Source organism: Musa acuminata, chromosome BXJ2-10 (assembly GCF_036884655.1).
Source record: "Musa acuminata AAA Group cultivar baxijiao chromosome BXJ2-10, Cavendish_Baxijiao_AAA, whole genome shotgun sequence".
Classification (NCBI taxonomy): Eukaryota; Viridiplantae; Streptophyta; class Magnoliopsida; order Zingiberales; family Musaceae; genus Musa; species Musa acuminata.
In genome coordinates this window covers 33581513-33599381 of record NC_088347.1, presented here as the reverse complement: position 1 = coordinate 33599381, position 17869 = coordinate 33581513, and the positions used below count along the sequence as shown (strand labels likewise).

At 36.0% G+C, this 17869-nt stretch overlaps 2 protein-coding genes across 2 annotated transcripts; one reads left to right on the top strand and one right to left on the bottom strand.

The window, feature by feature from the left end:
• Window positions 1-456: 456 nt before the first annotated feature.
• On the bottom strand, window positions 457-14234 carry LOC108951140 (probable DNA helicase MCM9). Its single transcript, XM_065127629.1, has 20 exons — window positions 14048-14234; window positions 13863-13965; window positions 13674-13776; window positions 13393-13531; window positions 11932-11998; window positions 11505-11679; window positions 10769-10868; window positions 9714-9811; window positions 8380-8445; window positions 8068-8160; window positions 6631-6747; window positions 5411-5483; window positions 4416-4482; window positions 3832-3913; window positions 3037-3158; window positions 2814-2881; window positions 1395-1504; window positions 1283-1330; window positions 1053-1205; window positions 457-658 (listed from the first exon to the last, which is right to left on the bottom strand). The coding sequence occupies exons 1-20, from the start codon at window positions 14185-14187 to the stop codon at window positions 600-602; spliced, it is 1983 nt and encodes a 660-aa protein (XP_064983701.1). The 5' UTR covers window positions 14188-14234; the 3' UTR covers window positions 457-599.
• Window positions 14235-16340: 2106 nt separating this feature from the next.
• LOC135625795 (uncharacterized) lies at window positions 16341-16874 on the top strand. The gene has a single exon (XM_065130883.1). It carries the CDS (start codon window positions 16341-16343, stop codon window positions 16872-16874), a length of 534 nt encoding a protein of 177 aa, XP_064986955.1.
• Window positions 16875-17869: the final 995 nt, after the last annotated feature.

Sequence of the window (17869 nt, the reverse complement as noted above, 5' to 3'; positions counted from 1 at the left end):
AGATTTGATGAAAGAAAGGATGGTGCGCCTATCTATGAATGTGTCGTAGGGAATGCGCTGTCGTTGGGCCTATCGCCGCCAAGGAGATAGATAGATAGATAGATAGATCTAATCTTTTATACGTCCCGAGGTAAGTACCTCGATTCTTTCAACTCAGCTAGGATGCGGTGGAAAGAGTCCGAAATCGTGACAGCTGGAGTGAACAATTCCAAAGAACGAGTTTTACGGATCCATTTTAACAGTTTGATGGCGAATCCAATCATAGTCGCCATAATAACAAAGGCCGTCCCGCCCCATCAAGCACCGGTGTTCCTTCATTAGTCTTAAACAAACGACGGTTGACATCACTTCAATTAGCATGCATCTCAGATGATGAGATTTAAGAGATCGTAAGAAACAACCAAATTTCGTATCGAACCATTTCCCCTACAGATGAAGCTTCTGAAGGTTGTGGGTGGTTATATACATACATATAGATATAAATATGCACCGAAAGACATACGGCCACAAGCTCTTGCTTTCAGGATAGTAAGAGGTCCACCAACGAGAGTTTTCCCAGTCTTTCCTCATGTAGTGTGGTTGTTGCGAGCTCTTTGCTCTTACTGGAACTCTTCAATCACTTGAAGCTTCTCGAGGATCAACTTTTCTTGCTTGGCATCTATGTATGGCATGTCAAGAATTTCAAACGATTGAAACGAAAAATGGATGTTTGCTTGGCATCTATGTATGGCATGTCAAGAATTTCAAAGGAATGCAACGAAAAATGGATGTGCATATGCTCGGCTCTATGCGCATAAAAGTGGCTTTATTAGCCACCCATAAGGTAATATTCAATAAACTTTGTTACTTGTCATGTTAAACAACTAGGTAAACTACCATGCTATAAACAAAATGACGTAACCCTGATTTATGAAAAAAGAAAATATGTTCAGAAATCTAAGAACTGAGACTCTTCTCATTAGCAATGGACCGAATTGCAAAACTAGGATACCTACATGCGTGTAATGTAAATTGATGACTATGCAATGAAATTCAGTGATCTCACAGGATACATTCCTCATCAGGATTATCGGTAAAATTGGAGTGTAAAGCATTCCCAACACTGTCCACAATGGCAGATGTTGTCATTGATGATTCGATGCATAAAATTGCAGCAATAGCATCAAGCTGTGTGACCTCATTCCTGAACATGAGTCTTGCGTGTGCTGCAAGAGAAAGGCAGTTGAATTATATAATCAAGTAACGAGGAGCCTCGATGGCTGACTCTGCTTCTACAGCATACCTTGCGCCAATCTTATCAAACTTTCAAGCATTCGCACAGTGGTTCTTGCTGCATAAATATATCTTCCTGAGACACGGCAAGCTTTATCTTATGATAGCATTTCCATACTAACCTGCATTATGTATTGCTGATCTTCGCTGGAGTTGATAATAACTTGAAATAACTCTTTCAGACTCCTTTGTCAGCACAGGTTTAAAATGTTGCTTTACATAGTGAATATACCTGCATATTGAACTTCAGAAGGTAAAAGGACATCTCTCCACTCCAGCCAACAAACTAAATCAAATTCAAACATTATTTGGATGTTATTGAACATGCCCCTCTTCCAAAAACTTACTCAAATTAAAATGTTTCATTATCCAACTAGCAACAGTAGTAATAAAAACATGGATTGGCAAGTATTTGACAGAGCACTCCATAAATTTTGAGGTGCTGTCAGATATGTTCCCCGTGTGCAGAAAGAAGATTTTCTTGTTAACTCAATCATTTATTTAATTGCTTCCAAGAAGATATCCAGAGGCTGAAAAACACTTTACGTACTGAAAAGTATAATAAAATTGTACAGAACTACTTTCCGCAGATACAAAGTTCTAATAAGACCAGTAAAAGGTTGTATCCTTTGTTTTCTCTTTTGTGATCTGTCGATATTGTACCAAATCACTTCTTCAGCACTCATGATGTGATTTATGGACTCCACTAATCTCATGAACTTACCATGAACTTTGTATAGATCAAATAGATTATTTGGTACCTTTTTGAATTTTCCTTTCCTTGGAAAGCACAGTTGTTTTGCATTTGATAAAATACATATTCACTGTATATGTGTGTGTTCGCATAACACATGTTTTCTACCCTTATTTTTCTAAAACTTGCAGCCTCCTCGAATTTCAGTCTGCACATGCTTCAAGTTAGCCTAAACCAAGGTTCGCCGTATCGTACCATACCGGCGTTTCGACCTGGGCTCGGTACGGTACCAGTGTACCGGACAGTACATCAGGGCGTACCGAACGATACACCTTGGTGTACCAAACAATTTTATATTTTTTATACCGTAGCAGTGCTACAGTATAGTACTGTATCACTGTAGCAGTACCGGGCGGTCCGCGTACCGGTAACCTATCGGACCGGTACGTACCGCCCAGTACGGGCGGTATGCTTCGGTATGACAGACCTTGGCCTAAACATCTTATTCTTATTGCTTTTAGCATTACAAGTTGTGTGCCGTCAGCTCATTTTCACTACCCTTACAATAATGATTTAAATTTGATCCATTATGAGTCAAAGTCAGACTTTGAACAAAGATGATATATGGCTAAATTTCATAGTGTTGCTATAGAAAATAAATGAGTGCAATCTGAAGTATTAGTGTCCCCATTACGACAAGCACTTCTCTTTTCATCATGTCTCCAAGTCAAAAGAAAAAATATTCCAAAAATTAACATCAACTAAACAGAGTGGTGCAAAAATATTTTTTGTGAAATATAAAGAAACATCTGAAGACAACAGAAGCACAAGGAACTCTAAGGCTTACCTTCTAAGCAACACTACTGACCAGATATTATCTATGAACTCATCATTTTTGCTTCCCTGTTCTCCATTCTGGAAAGTCAAATGATAAATTCAACTAAAATTTCACCTTAAAACTTTATATCAATCATATGGAAATTTTCATATAAGATGAATTGATTAGTAGCAATTGGTTAAGACATAAGAGAGTTATTTCACCATTATAATAGGCAAGCATGGATATTTACCATTGCCAGAATATGAGATGAAACAATGGCATCCCATTCAGGATTTTTGGTATCCAAGAGAACAAGAACTATATCAAATCTGCTCAAAAGTGGCCCAGAAAGAGTTGTGTTCACAGATAAAGCTGAAAATTGCAAAGAGAATTTGCGTCACAAGTTGGAAAAAATGTATAAAAAATCTTCTACTGAAACATCAATTAGTCAAGTAACATTTATCTTGCATGTGTCCATATAACATAAAAATACAACAATTTTGAGTTATATGCATGACATTTTTATTTTATGTTGAAGGCACAAGAACATAATGAACAAGTCTGAACGGACAAGCAAAGATGAAATGTCACGAGTTTGCCATAGTAGGATGTTGATGATTTTAATGCCAAGGAACAACGAGATGGGAACTTAAATGCAATTGTCTATGAAGAATTTCCAAATCATGAGATATGTAGCAATATATAGCAAATACCAAGAGCAAACATGAGGCTTTGTTACTGCTTATGCTCACTTATCCTCAGATAAAATTAGAAGTTAAACTGCTAATCGAAGTACTAATTGCCTGATTTTATTTTCCAGGGATATTTTCAACAGCATTCATTTTTTATACTTGACACATCAAAAGAAACCAACTATTCATTTTAGATTTTAAGATTACAATAAGCATCTTGATGTCCATCAGATGTCAAAAAGCTCACTGATTTGTGGACAATAAAAAGTCAAATATTTACATTTGGGCTTAACTTTAACCAATTTTTGTAATTCAACAGAAAAAGCAGTTCAATTTTCAAAAGAATGAAGTACCTTGATTAGGATCATATTGTCCCTTTGGATTAGTTGCACCAAACACGATTGTTCTGGTACTGAGAGTAGTCACCAAGCCAGCCTGAAATTTAAAATATTAATTAACTTGAGTTCACAACACTTTCATCAAAGAATAATTAATGCACTAAATGGGGTAAATTGTCACTTTATCTAAATAAATATTGTTGATTATTAACAAAATATATGAAAAAAACATAATAATAACCGAGGACAAATTAAAGCAATAATTTTGTTCTCCAAACTGTCTACCCAAGTAAAGAATGAACATCATGAAGTATCAGTAAGATCAACTACCTAATCAATAGTAGTATCAATGATTAAAAATACATATTTTGAATTGAAACCAAACTGAAAATTGTGCATGTCTTAGTAGTAATTTGGTTAATATTGAGAATTATTTACATGAATAGCTTGAATGGCTTCCTGGAAATATCGCTAAGATATCACTTAAATACTTTTCAAAGCAAAAAAAAAATCATATCCAAGAAATTGAATCAAACTAATATTGAAAAAGATAACTCCTAGTACTAAATAATAACTAACAAAAAATAAACAAAAGACACCTTTGCGACACTGATAGTTTGTTGCTCCATTGCTTCATGTATGGTTGCTCTATCATGCTCTCGCATGCTATATATATGCACAGAGGAATTGTCAGTCCAAGGTTTATCCTGAATCTCACAAAACAATAAGATAACTGATAAAATTTTAACAGCGGATGGGATGTAAGAAGTGTAACTAAGCATATTAAAACTCCATTATGTGTTTTTTGCAGCATATACTAGAGTCCAGAACAAGTACATTTTAGTTTTCTCCGTCAAAACATTCATAATAATTGCTCAAAAGATAAAAAGAAAAAATAGCATAACATAAGAACTTAAGAACCAAGAGAAACTAGTATCACAGATTACTGGTCTACCATGTACATGCATGGCAAACTGATACACCGAAGGAAGTACATACAACTCCACAAAGTACTGAAATATAGTCTTAAATGGGACCATATTTTACAACCCACCCAATATCAAATATGTTCTACTTTAAAAAAATCACCAGCAAGGAAGGCAATGTTGTTCAATGTTTTCAAAGATATACCAACACATAAATAGAGTTCTTAAGAACTAGGTCACTAGGGATGAGCCAAAAGCTCTTATGGTTAGGGCTTAAGCAGTTGTGCAGCTATAGAAAACAACATCAATATGAAATAAAATCTTTGATACTATATGTATTAAGTATGTCGTCTCCTTTACAACAAGTAACCATTTTTTTATTGGGCTTGGTCTCTGCTTGTTTGATTGGAACTCCGATTAGACTGAATTGGAGTTTGGCTCGAACTTTACTTGATCATCCCTAATCAAACTAAACCTAACTTGATATCTCCTTAGTAGTGCATTATCACCATAAAGTACATGACATGGTAGAGTATGAAAGTAATTGATCCTTAAGCAGTGAAACTGCATTAAAATATAGCAATATGAGAAACCCTTCATTAAAGAGAAAATCTTGGAAGCAATAATATACCAAAAAGAGAAGCACTGAAATAAAAGAAACAACAAACCTGTCAAATTCATCTATGCAACAAAGTCCCCCATCAGCCAAAACAAGTGCCCCAGCCTCTAGCATCCATTCCCCTGTAAAGTATATATGAGAGATGGCATAGGAGGTACAAGTAAATAATCACATGAAAAAATAGCATATTTTCAAAATTAAGATGAGAAGCATGCATCTTTCATTATTTGGTACCAATTTGAAACTCATAAACTTACAATAATCCCATTACTCAAATTTGTGTTCAAAAGGGCAGCCTAATGTACTAGGCTCTTGCACATGTAGGGCATGTATTTAGCCTTATCCCTGAAACCAAAAAGGTTATATATGTGATTTAAACCCTGGTCATACCTAAATCACAAATGAGCAATCTTACCATGATATCAAGGCTCATGCTCCATTTGGTTCTGAATATAGGAGTTATTATTCATCCATTTTCCAACACAATTAGGATCTAATTATTCATCTCAAAGCCACCATCCTTACTTTCTCAAGCATTACACTAGACATTAATAATATAATAAGAATCACAAAACAAAAGGCACCACTAGATCCCAAACAGCACATTACCAGAAGAATTCATAGGAAGAAGATCAATGAGAAAATCACCTTCATGCAAATGGTGGCTGCAATTTCAAAACTATTATAAGCAACATTGATATTTTAAATTTCTTTGTGGAAGATGTGCTTTACTTGTTTGTATGAGCACAAAGAAACTAAAGAATATAGGTTATTACTTAAGACCTATTGGGACTAGACTGAAGAAAAGAAGAAAGAACTAATCTTCACAATACCTTAACGACATCAAAGAGGATCTCCAATGTCCAAAATCCCTTAAGACATAAGCCTTAAAACTTATTTAACTTGGACATAAAAATTTTGTTGTTCAGTATTTCGGTCTCCCATGCAAAGCTCACAAAATAAGAAACTGATGAGTGAGACAATAATATGGACGTACAAGAAAGAGATAAAGAAGTAAAAAGAAGTAAAACACAATACAAATTTATAAAGAAAATTATAAAGAAAGAAGTAAATCACTGAAACTTTTAAGCTTGACTACTTGATGGTACTATAACAAAAATAATTTGCCACTAGTCTGCAAGTTTAGATTGATCATAAAGGCATAAAAAAATATTTATTAAGAAAAATACATAAGAGTGCAAAAAATTCAATATTTAAATATTAAGCAGTGTTTAAAAGGGAAGAAGACACAAGCAAAGCATACAAGACCTCCATCCTTGACAGCAGTAACGGTTAAGCCAGCACTGGTGCTTCCCAACCCAGTAGTGATCACAGATCGGTTGCTTAGCTTTGCAGCAAACTTTAAAAACTGAGACTTACCAGTACCTACAATTTGATAAATAAGAAACTATTTAGCTGTCTTTGACAGATACATGAAAAAAGTCAACTATCAACCAATAGCTCAACTTTTTACTACCAGCTGCCTTTTATTGTAATACTTTTATATTCATAAGGAAAACTAAATAAATTGATTTACCATGTCTCATAGATGTATATGCATAAGGAAAAATATTTACTCAATTGTCATAGTGTTGACTCATAAAACTAGAAATGCTACACAATGTAGCACAAGTAACTATTCAATTTAAATTCAAAAGCACAATTTCAAGTTGTTCAAGAAAGACACATCGTGAAGAAAGACAAAAAGTGCTAAGGCAAAAAATGAAAACAGTACCTAAGAGCTGATTTCTCTGCATTTCAGTTAAATCCAACATAACTTTTAGCCTTGTAATAGAAAGAACATTCAAGAAGAGAAAAAAAAAAACAACACATGGGTTAAATTGCAGAAAGCATGTCACAGCAAGTCAGTCATTTAGCAGGAATAGAGGAAAATTTTAAGTGTGTGTAATTGTTAAGCACATTTATACGGTTTATATAGGAGAAAGGAACATAAGAAACAGTAATGATAAGCAAGAAAATGATCAGAAGAAAATGTCACAAATAAACACATCTTATATATATATATATATATATAGCACTCATATATGAACTTCAGGCATAGTATTTGAAGAATGTTCCATCATGCACTATTTGAACCTAACCTAGCTTTATTTGACAAAAACAAGTCTATAAAAAGCATATTCAGAATTACAATGAAAAGTTATGGAATATAAAATTAAATCAAAAGAGCAAGAGTGCATGAACCTAATTAAGCAGATAAATGAATCAGAATCAGGTTCAGGCAAAGGTTGTCAAGATATGACCTGAACACTTTCCTTAAAATGGTAGTCATGATATAGACACAAAAAGAGAAGTATCTAAAAGAACAAGGTGGATGTAGAGACTGGAGTAATAAAGAAATGCCCTCATCCATGTGGAAAAAGCATGGAGAAAATAAAATGAGGCATGCAATATTTTTTGCCTAAAGTAAACAAATGATAAAGTTAGATAGCTACATTATATTCAACAAGATGGGTAAAAAATTGCAACAATATTAAAGAAAAGAGGAGAAAGTTAAGCAAAACATGCTCTATCACCTTTGCTTACAAAATCTTATAGGCATAATATTATGGCCCTTTCATGACCTTTATTTTGTATACCAAGATATCAATTTGATATAGACAAATAGAATAATGACCTCATTAGAAATGTGAAACAACAAAGGTCATATCTGATGAAAGTTACCAACCATGCAGCAGGTGATACCTGGGTCACCAACAAGAAGCAAGTGAGATTCTCCACGAATCTTTGTTCCAGAAGCATCAACATGTTGGACTCCTCCAATAAGTGTCAAAGCAACTGTGCTTTCAGAAGTGTGAAAACAGTTAATTGAGAACCAAAGAAAATGGAAATGTTAAAGATGAAACAGATTCCTACTTGTTCAAAGAGGGAAAAGTGACATATGCCTTTATATTAAATTAAAGGTGGGCAACAATCTTTTTCTTTTTCCTTTTTTTTGTCTTTTTTTTTCATTCCAACATGTACTGTTGGATTTTGGAAATAAAAAGGGTTCCCTACCTGCAAGCTTCACAGTGAAGAGACCAAAAACCTGAGGGCAAATTCCTTGTAGAATAGCATTTCTTCCTGTAATGATTGTGAATATATAAGACTGAAAAACACGAAGAATCATATCATATACTAAGAAAGCAAGAATAGACTTTTTATTAAGAAATAACTAAGAATGGAGATTAAAGAAAAAGAATAGTTTCTTCACCCTCAATAAATGAAGTTTGAGCTAGTTCGATCATAATAATCTACATGTCTCTCCAATGAAAGACGATCTTCTCAAGTATCATTTGAAAGATCAGAATTGTAGTCAGGAATGGTTAGAGATGATAGGATCAAGATCAGTCGAAAAAATAATTTATACATGAAAAATTATTTTAAAATAAAAAAATAAAATAAAAGTTGAGAAATCAAAACATTTCTTTACCTTTTGTATTTGACATATATGGAACTTCACAAATACTAAAGCCAAACATAAGAGACAAAAGTTGTATAAAAGAGAGTAAGTAGGATTGGCCCAATAAAATAATTATATCTATGTCTTAAATTAATCCATATTAAGATTTAATTCAAATATTTTTGAAGTAATATGCCCTATTTTGGCCTCCATGCTTCTCTAACCATTTTACACGCCACATGTAGAGACAAATAAAGTAAAAACTTATATAAAGAGAGTGCCAACTTGATTTGAAGTAAATCCTAAATACCATGGCATGTCCTTCGTTGTACTAGAATTCTCATTTCCTTCAAAGTTGACTATCCTCTACCTCCCTGTTTTTCTTCCTGTGTTCTTTCCTCTGTCTTACATGGCAACAAATATCATGATTATGGGGTTGGTAGCAAATGTGATACTTATAGCAAATAGCATCTGCAACAGTAGCGATGTCTCTTTTGTTACATTGCAATAGTAGCATTGGTCTTTCCTTTATCTCGACTCCTCTCTTCTTGTTCTCCTCCTCCTGTTCCTCCTACCCATTCTTTTTCTTTTAATGCTACTAAATTGGCTAAAGTTGGTCATAATTAACCAACTCTAGTATAGTTGGACTGATTCTGGCTCATTTCAACAAAATTCTAGCTATAAGGTTGAGATATTGGCCAAAATTATATCATTGTTAGCAGATAATTAAGTGTATCATATTTGTATCAGAATTGGCTGATATCATGAACTATGTTCTCAAGAAAAATCACAAAATGGGGTTCATAGATGGTGCTTGAATAATCAATTACGTAGACATACTGATAGTAGCTCTGAGCATGCTTTAGTCACTTATTAAACATTAGGATATATATTGATATGCATTTATTGAAACACTATAGCATGTAATAACTTTCATGGCAGAAAGCACCTCTTAGTGGGGCTGTCTTGTAGTGTAACCAAAATTGCTCAAATTTCTTAATAACGTCATCTGGGATGCCAATTTCAGACTTCAGTTGGTTGGTTCTCCTACAACAGGAAAATTTTACTATGAATTTATAGAGGGGTGACAGAAGGGGGAGAGAGAGCATATGTACAGACAAGAAACCTAAGAGAGAGCATACACTACTGAAGCTGTTCATAACCCAACTTGTGAGAAATGCAGATGTCTTTCACTGTCATTCCATCAAGATTTTATCTTATTGAATGAAAACAATGCAGTTTCATAAAACTGCAAACATAGACATTGCTAATAAAAAGCTTTCAGACTCTTTCTTGTGCTTAACTTTAAAATTAAGAACAGATCAAAACAAAGAGAAATCATTGATCCGACAATAGAGAAGTTTTAAATTATTTGAAAAAATAGGATGAACAAATTAATGTGAGAGTTAGGCCCTCAATACTACAAATGCCTTGATAGAGCACATATATTGATTCAAATAATTGGTTTTGGGTTGATCAGATGTAACAATTGTTGAATGTGTCTTCATAAATGTACCTAAACATCTCTCTGTACAACATTCAAAGGGACAAGAATGTGTTTTCCAATAGTTGTGCATGAATGTCTCTCTAGAAACGTTTAATAAAATAATTGTACTTTGAGCCTGAGGAACATGAAAGTTTGCACAGTCATGGGAAGTTATATGTTTAAATATGCATAAGTAGTCAAGAAAACGAGCTAATCAAAGCTGTACTATTTGTCCCAAGTTTCCAGAACTACAAATTATGAAAAAGGCTGATTCTTTAGCCTCATCAACTAATGTGTTTGGTCAGGTAGAATATAACAGAGTGAATATATGCACCAAAAAGAACAAAATTTAGAACAACTAAATCAAGAAACACATTTTTCTCTTCTAGAGATTGTAGCTCAAGTTCAAAAAATTGAATAAGAATTATACTTGTTAATCTATGATAACTACATAGGTGATATTGAAACTTGAGTATACCTTGTTCCAGGTTTTCAACAACAAAAATATAACTATTTACCTCACATAGTTAGCGATTAAGATGGGATCAAGGTCGCAGCGCACGTCCTTTAAATCTGAAGACCACTTTGCTGATAGAACCCCAGTAATAATGACATCATCTGAAGCACAAGGAAAACATCAAGAAGTATCTTAAGAGCAAGTGGAGGATACATCCTCAACATGATCAAATGCATACTTTTTGCTGAATAAAAATTCTTTGGATCATTCTATATAATCAAAAAATAAATAATACAATTTCTATATATAATCTGAAAATGAAATGAGTGTGTTGAGCTTCAACCATATGCCAATCATACAAAGTTCTCAACCATATGCCAATCATACTGTTATGTTTATACATACTGGTCAACTATTTGTTAAGTGCTACTGATACTATTCTAAATCCAGTACACTTCACTTATCTGCTGTCTCTTGGTCGATCACATGCTACCGATGCTGTATTGGTTGCTACTTGCTCGGCTGACTTAAAATTGAATTTTTCAGCTTCTGGTCCTTGTCGAGTAATATATCTCATTTTAATTTTAGTGCACTTGAGTAATGTTTTAACCATACATAATAGGCCATCATGGTTTGTCCTGCATCAGTTGGTCACATGCCAGATATTATAATAAATTAAAGAATATTTCGGTGTAGTCAGCTAGCATAGAACAATCTGACAAATACCACAAATGGTCAAGTTAGATGCATGAATGTAACAGTTGAAAGTAAAATCAGGGCTTCACAGATCGTGGTACCTCCGGCCTTGACCATATCAACCAGGTCATTCATTAGAATAACTGGAATTGAACGAGGTATAGACCCAACACCCAGCAGTTGTGTGCTTTCTTGGATTTTGATCTCCTGGTAATCATGACATACTTTACTGTCTTCTATAGGAGCAAAGTATGTTCCCTCACAAGTTTTAGACCCCTGTGAAAAATTAAGTTCAATATTTTTCAGGTATCTTCACCATGGACAGATAGATAGAACATTTACCGGTGAAATCCTAAAGGATAACAAGTGTATAATACTGTAGATGGTTGTTAATATGTAAATCATGCCTCGTATATGAATTGAGCTGGCACAAGCATGACAAAAACAAATGTAACCAACACAAAAACAGAAGAAATAAAAAACAGAATACTGGATAGAAACAAGTAAATACAACTTAAAGAAGCATACCCTAGAAGGGCAAGAGGTAGGAGGTTTTATGGACTTTCCGGCTTCCAGCTCAGGATGAACTTTGAACCTAATTACAGATATCAATGAGAACAATGAGTAGTAGTTTCTCATATAAATCAAAGATCGATAAAGATAGTGAGATGACTTTATAATACTCTAGCAACAGAAAAAACCATAGAAAGTATCCAGTCTACTGCTGTGAGAAGTTTGACAGAGAGGAAAGATCTAACTTTGCTGGAACAATGTACTTGCCCATTTTAGATGACATTCTAGGGTAGTAGATACAACTCAATATTAATTGCTTACAGGTATCGAATACATCTTGGCCAATGAGAACTCATGATATTTAAAGAAGACCAGCACAATCTAGAAGAGTTCATTATAGAAGTTGACATGAGCAACTCTACTCCTTCATACCTAAACACTTACTCAAAAAGGCCATACTTATATATTTGAAACATCCACTTAGGAAAAAATTGTCAGTTGGAAAAAGAAACTGCTTATCGAGCTTATGTTGAAATATTTGATAACTTGGGGAATTAGGAAACATACCAACCAGCCACAAGACCTAAAAAGTAAAAAACATGGCAATACATACAGAGTTGTACTGTTCAATATTTGGTAAACATATATATCAATCTAATAAATCAGTTTAAGCCTTGAGTTCAGCCGTAGTTATCATTGTGCCATGCTACCACCAAACACTTTCAAACTAGATGGCAACATATTATGTTAGGAGTAAGGTATGCAATATCGTACCGTACCGGAGTTTCGACATTCGCTCGGTATGGTACGATATTGTATATCGAGCGGTACACCGCTCGGTATATATATATATATATATATATATATATATATATATATATATATATATATATATATATTATTTTTATTTTTATTTTTATTTATAAAAGGCGACGACACCTTTTCCTTCTCCCATGCGGGGCGACGTCGCTCCGTATATATATATATATATATATAAGGTGACGTCGCCTTTTATAAAAATATTTACATGTAAATATTATATATATATTTTTTTTTTATTTTATTTTTTTTCGTCCGGTAACTGGCGGTCCGTGTACCGGTCAACTAACGGACCGATACGTACCACCCGCACTGGACGGTATTATTCGAAACTACATACCTTGGTTAGGAGGCACAAGTCCACCAATATCTATTCGGAATAGACTAAAAAGTATGTGTTACTGTTAGATTCTGCTCCATGTTTCACTAATGGAGACCATTTAGGTTGTTTGCATAACCTAATAAATTACTGAACATGGATATCTTAGAGACATGATGAAAAGGCTAATGAGTCAACGTACATTGCATTATGTTGCTACCAAAAATATCAGATAAATTTGTTCAATCAAGAAACAAGAAAAATTCAATAAATTATGAATATACATGTATGTTATGAACCATCAAACACGTTATATATGTGAGTTGAAATTTCCTTGCCTGTGCTTGCACCGCCTACACTCATAAAGCTGCTCCCATTCGATCATCTTTATGGCCCCTGATCGGATGACAGTCCCCTTAAGTGTGAGAAGGATCCCACGATGTTTCACCCTAATCCGCCCAATGTTTGGAAATGTCTCTGAACGGAACCCACCCCCAAAACACCATTACCACACCATCAGCACATCCATCTTTTTTCTTTTGGCTTTTTTTCTCTTTTCTTTTTCTCTTCCCAACAACTAATAAAAATCAAATAAACAAGGCTATGGCAAAGATCAAACCGGGAGATTCCAAGGGAGAGCCACCGACGTTGATCCTGACATGAACGTGATACTTCTTGCTTGCTGTATGGCCCAGATCGTCAGGATTCTCGAGAATGACATCCTGCGGCGCACAATTCAAAGCGAAAGTAAGAAAGAAAGAGATACAACACACTGCATCGAAGCGGAAAAAAAGAAATGTAAGAAAACCTGGCAGCGGCGAGCAGCTTCGTCGAAGAGCGGGAGGAGATGGGACGGGCGGGAGAAGAAGAGGTGGGCGAGAGAAGGGTCGAAATCCAGTAGCTCCGCGAAGCTGGGAGAAGGAAGACAAGTGAGGGGTTGAACAATGCTTCTCGATGCTTATACAGTGAGACAGGGCAGAAACGAGGGCTTACTCGACGAGGAGGGGGTAATGGAGATTGGGGTCGGGGGAGAGGACGATGGAGCGGAGAAGGGGAGCGTGGTGGGAGATGAGGAAGCGGGCGAAGGCTCCAATTTTCTGCTGCTCCTCTTCGACATCGTTCGGCCCGGTCATTCTTGTTCGCCGAATGAAGCGAGAGAGAGGGGCGATCGAGGGCGGCGGGAAAAGGAACGCCGCTCCCAAAATGGACTTTCCACCCGATTAGTGCCGAAATACGATCCGATTAGGCTGGATTTGGATCCGATTTTGACCGAACATTTCAATTGTTGACCGGATCGAGGACCCGGTTTGAGCTGGTATGTTCCATGTCGTATGTAAGAACTAGATCTCCGGAAAGACTACTCGCGTTGGCTACCTGCCCGGTGATTGAATGGTTCGACGGCGTCCGACGTGGGCCTTCTGTGGGGCCCATTCGGACCTCTAATCACCGGTGAAAGGCGAAGGAAGGTGGGAAAAGATGTGGCACGGACTACTGACCTTGACTCTCATGTACATAGCCCACGTGCAGCAATGAAGAAAACGTGGTGAGAAACTGAATGACTGTTCTAATGACAGCGCAATCACATGATAAACTAAGGTAAAAGGGGCCACCGGCCACCGATTCCGAGCGTGGATGATTGATTCAACGAAAACCACTGGCAAAGTAATAAAAATCTTAAATAACAAGTTAGTAACGTACTATAGATTCAAGATCGCTTGTTAATTATGACTTCTTTTTTTTTGCTTGTTTATACCATTTTTATTCAAATTATAGGACACTCAACTACTAAAGTGCGTTTAAGAGTTCAATTTCTTGGATAGGACTTACCATCAAACCATAAATTAGATTTTTTTTATATTAAACGAGAAAGTAAAGTTATCCACACCTGTCTTTAGGATTATCAAATAATTTAGATTATATGAACATTTCATGTCCAGCTCAACTAAAAATTCCATATGTGATAAGAAAACTTGACATATGTATATTTACATGTAATGTTAATGTTAATTTTACACTTATTGAAACTTCTTGATACTGAGAGTGATCCATTATTATATAATTGTAACATCTAATGGTTTAAATGATTTATTTTTTTTACTAATTATATATTATCTTCATGTAGTTAATTATTTTTAATATTTCGATCCTTACATATTTAAAAAATTATATTGGTCTCCATATAATTAAAAATATTTTGATCAATTAATGTTATTGATTTTATTAATAAAAATATATATAATATATATATAAAATAATCTTAATGTTTCAATTGGTGATAATAAATAACGAAATTGTTAGCGATCATGGATGATTATTATGGACGAAAAAAATGATAACGAGAGGTGAATGTCCTTTTGTATCTATACCGATGTAATTACAAAGCGGCGCCACTTTATAATTACGTCAACATAAATACAGAGTAATGAAAAATGCTAGATGTAGAGTGACCCTTATCTATTCTTATCACTCTCATTCATAATAGTCACACTTAACCTTTAATATCATCAACATCAGTAAGTCGGTATCAACAGAAAGATTTTAATTTTTTTTTTATATTTCTATTAGTAAAACCGACGATCTTACGATAAATGAATCTAAATATTTGGCTTTCAAACTTTTTAAAACATAAAAACCTTAGTACTAAATGAAATTAACTATAAGGGATAATATCTAATTAATATTTATTAATTTTGTAAGTAATATGATTTTTCACTAAAATCCATAACACAAAAATACTTTCAAAATTTCGCATGTTGATGATGTAATTTTTTATAAGATTTTTTATCAAATTAAATCAATTTCTAACATCTTGTGATAAACTCAAACTCTAACATGGGCCAAGATTAATCATACCGGTATATGTGCCTTATAACCCATTTAATCTATATTATCGTTTTATTAGCTTAGTCGTGTTAGAAATGATTAATTATTAACTCTTCACGGTGATTCAACGTCTGGTACAGCTTTTCTCTCGAGTCCCCACCGACGAACTTTGGCGATTAAGACGCCAGCTTTTGTGCCGCTCACCGACGTGGAATTCCTGCGGGCGGGCGGGCGGGCGGGCCTCAGCAAAGTCCAATCTAGTCACCCACACCAAACCATGGCCGAAGCTAACGCCAGACCAACCCCAACCCACGTCAACTTGTCCAAGTCAAAGAAGTATCCAAGAAAGTCTCCAACCTCCCCTCCTCTCTCTATATATATTTCCCTCCCTCTTCACCCCCATGCAATGCAATGCAGTAGAAGTGCCACAAATATAGCCTTTGTTGGATCGGAGAGAAGAGGAATGGGGAGGCCGGCGAAAGACGAAAGCCGATGCAAGCGGCATCCGAAGCACCGGCAGTCGGTCGGAGTCTGCCCCTTCTGCCTCCGCGAGAGGCTCTCTCACCTCACCCACCCCTCCTCCTCCTCCTCCGCTGTCTATCTTTCTTCTTCCTCGGCCTCTTCATCGCCCTACAGCACTTCCGACTCTGACCTCTCTTCTTATGCTTCCACTCCCCCGCACCACTGCGACGTGAAGAGACCCAAGGGATGGCTTCTTCCCGAACCACGTGTCGCAGGGCGAGGAGGTAAGTTGACCAAGAGCCTGTCCCTGGTCTTCGTCGTCCGAAGCCACGAAGAGAACGAGAAAGAGAAGAAGATAATGGGGGATCATAAAGGGAAAGAGAAGGAGAAGACGAAGAAGAAGAAATCGAGGTTTTGGTCGAAGCTGCTGAGCGGGTCGAACGGGAGACAGAAGAAAAGAATGGCTGGTGGCGCCTTGCCGCACTCCCACACCTTCAAGGAGAAGCCTTCTCCCAAGTTGGTCTTGTTCGCCTAGCAGAAGCATTCGATTCTTTTGTCTTGTGGTGGTAGTTTGAGTACATGTTTCCTGAGAACTGTTCCTTAATTCATTGTACATACACATATCAACAAGAGAGAGTGTTTCTTTGGTTACAAACGGAAGAAAGCAAGAGATACATACAAGCCAATCAACACTGGAATAGAGCATTATGAACCAAATGAAAGGACGATGGTGACAATTAATAAAAACCAAAATAAGCTCCCAAATTTATGTGATGAGCTACCACCGTACATTAGCTGACGATAAACCAGCTATGTATGGGACGCTGCGGACCCCAGCTGGAATTGACCCACCAGTCAACCTCATCGATGAATACAATCACGCAGAGGTGGCAACGGAGTGCTTCCAGGAAACCCGCCTGTGGTCGAATTCAATTCAGCCCACATCAAGTGAGTTTCTTAGAAGAATCAATGGTCCCAACTCATTGATTTTAATTTCTTCACTATCGTACAAGTTTGATTTTTCTTCTATAAGATCGTTTGGTAAGGGTTAGGTCGAGATTTTTCACACGTAGAATTGCTGCATAAACTATCATCGTTAGAAATCTGTGAATAAACTTGACAAAACATTATGCTTTTAAGGAGTCGTATACATATATTTCAGTCGAGATGAAATTATCTGTTGTGTTCTTATTAATGCCATTAGAACTTGTAAAAGTTATATTAGCAGGGTCGAATTATATTTCCGTCTTTCATCGGATGAAGTGTGAGCCTACACATCACCCACGCTCACCAGCAACAAGTCCACCGGAGCTGAGCCGCTTCAACGGCCATGATTCGCTTTGATGTGATCTCTTTCATCATCTTTTGACTTGCCAAAGGAGCCATGCGAGATCGAAGCTTCTCCAGGTCCCAAAGCCCCTTCTTTTATCGGGTGGCGAGGTCTGCTTTTGCTGCGTTTTGCAGAGACATCCTGTGTCTCCGGCACTTTTGTGGTGTGTTCGCTCCACTCCACTGTCATCCACTAACTTG

Bases quoted from the DNA above. Each gene is read 5' to 3' on its own strand.
- LOC108951140 (XM_065127629.1), bottom strand. From the start codon at position 14,187: ATGACCGGGCCGAACGATGTCGAAGAGGAGCAGCAGAAAATTGGAGCC. The intron at 13,966-14,047 runs GTAAGCCCTCGT...TCCTTCTCCCAG, and splicing joins CATTACCCCCTCCTCGTCGA to CTTCGCGGAGCTACTGGATT. The intron at 13,777-13,862 runs GTTTTCTTACAT...TGTGCGCCGCAG, and splicing joins AAGCTGCTCGCCGCTGCCAG to GATGTCATTCTCGAGAATCC.
- LOC135625795 (XM_065130883.1), top strand. From the start codon at position 16,341: ATGGGGAGGCCGGCGAAAGACGAAAGCCGATGCAAGCGGCATCCGAAG.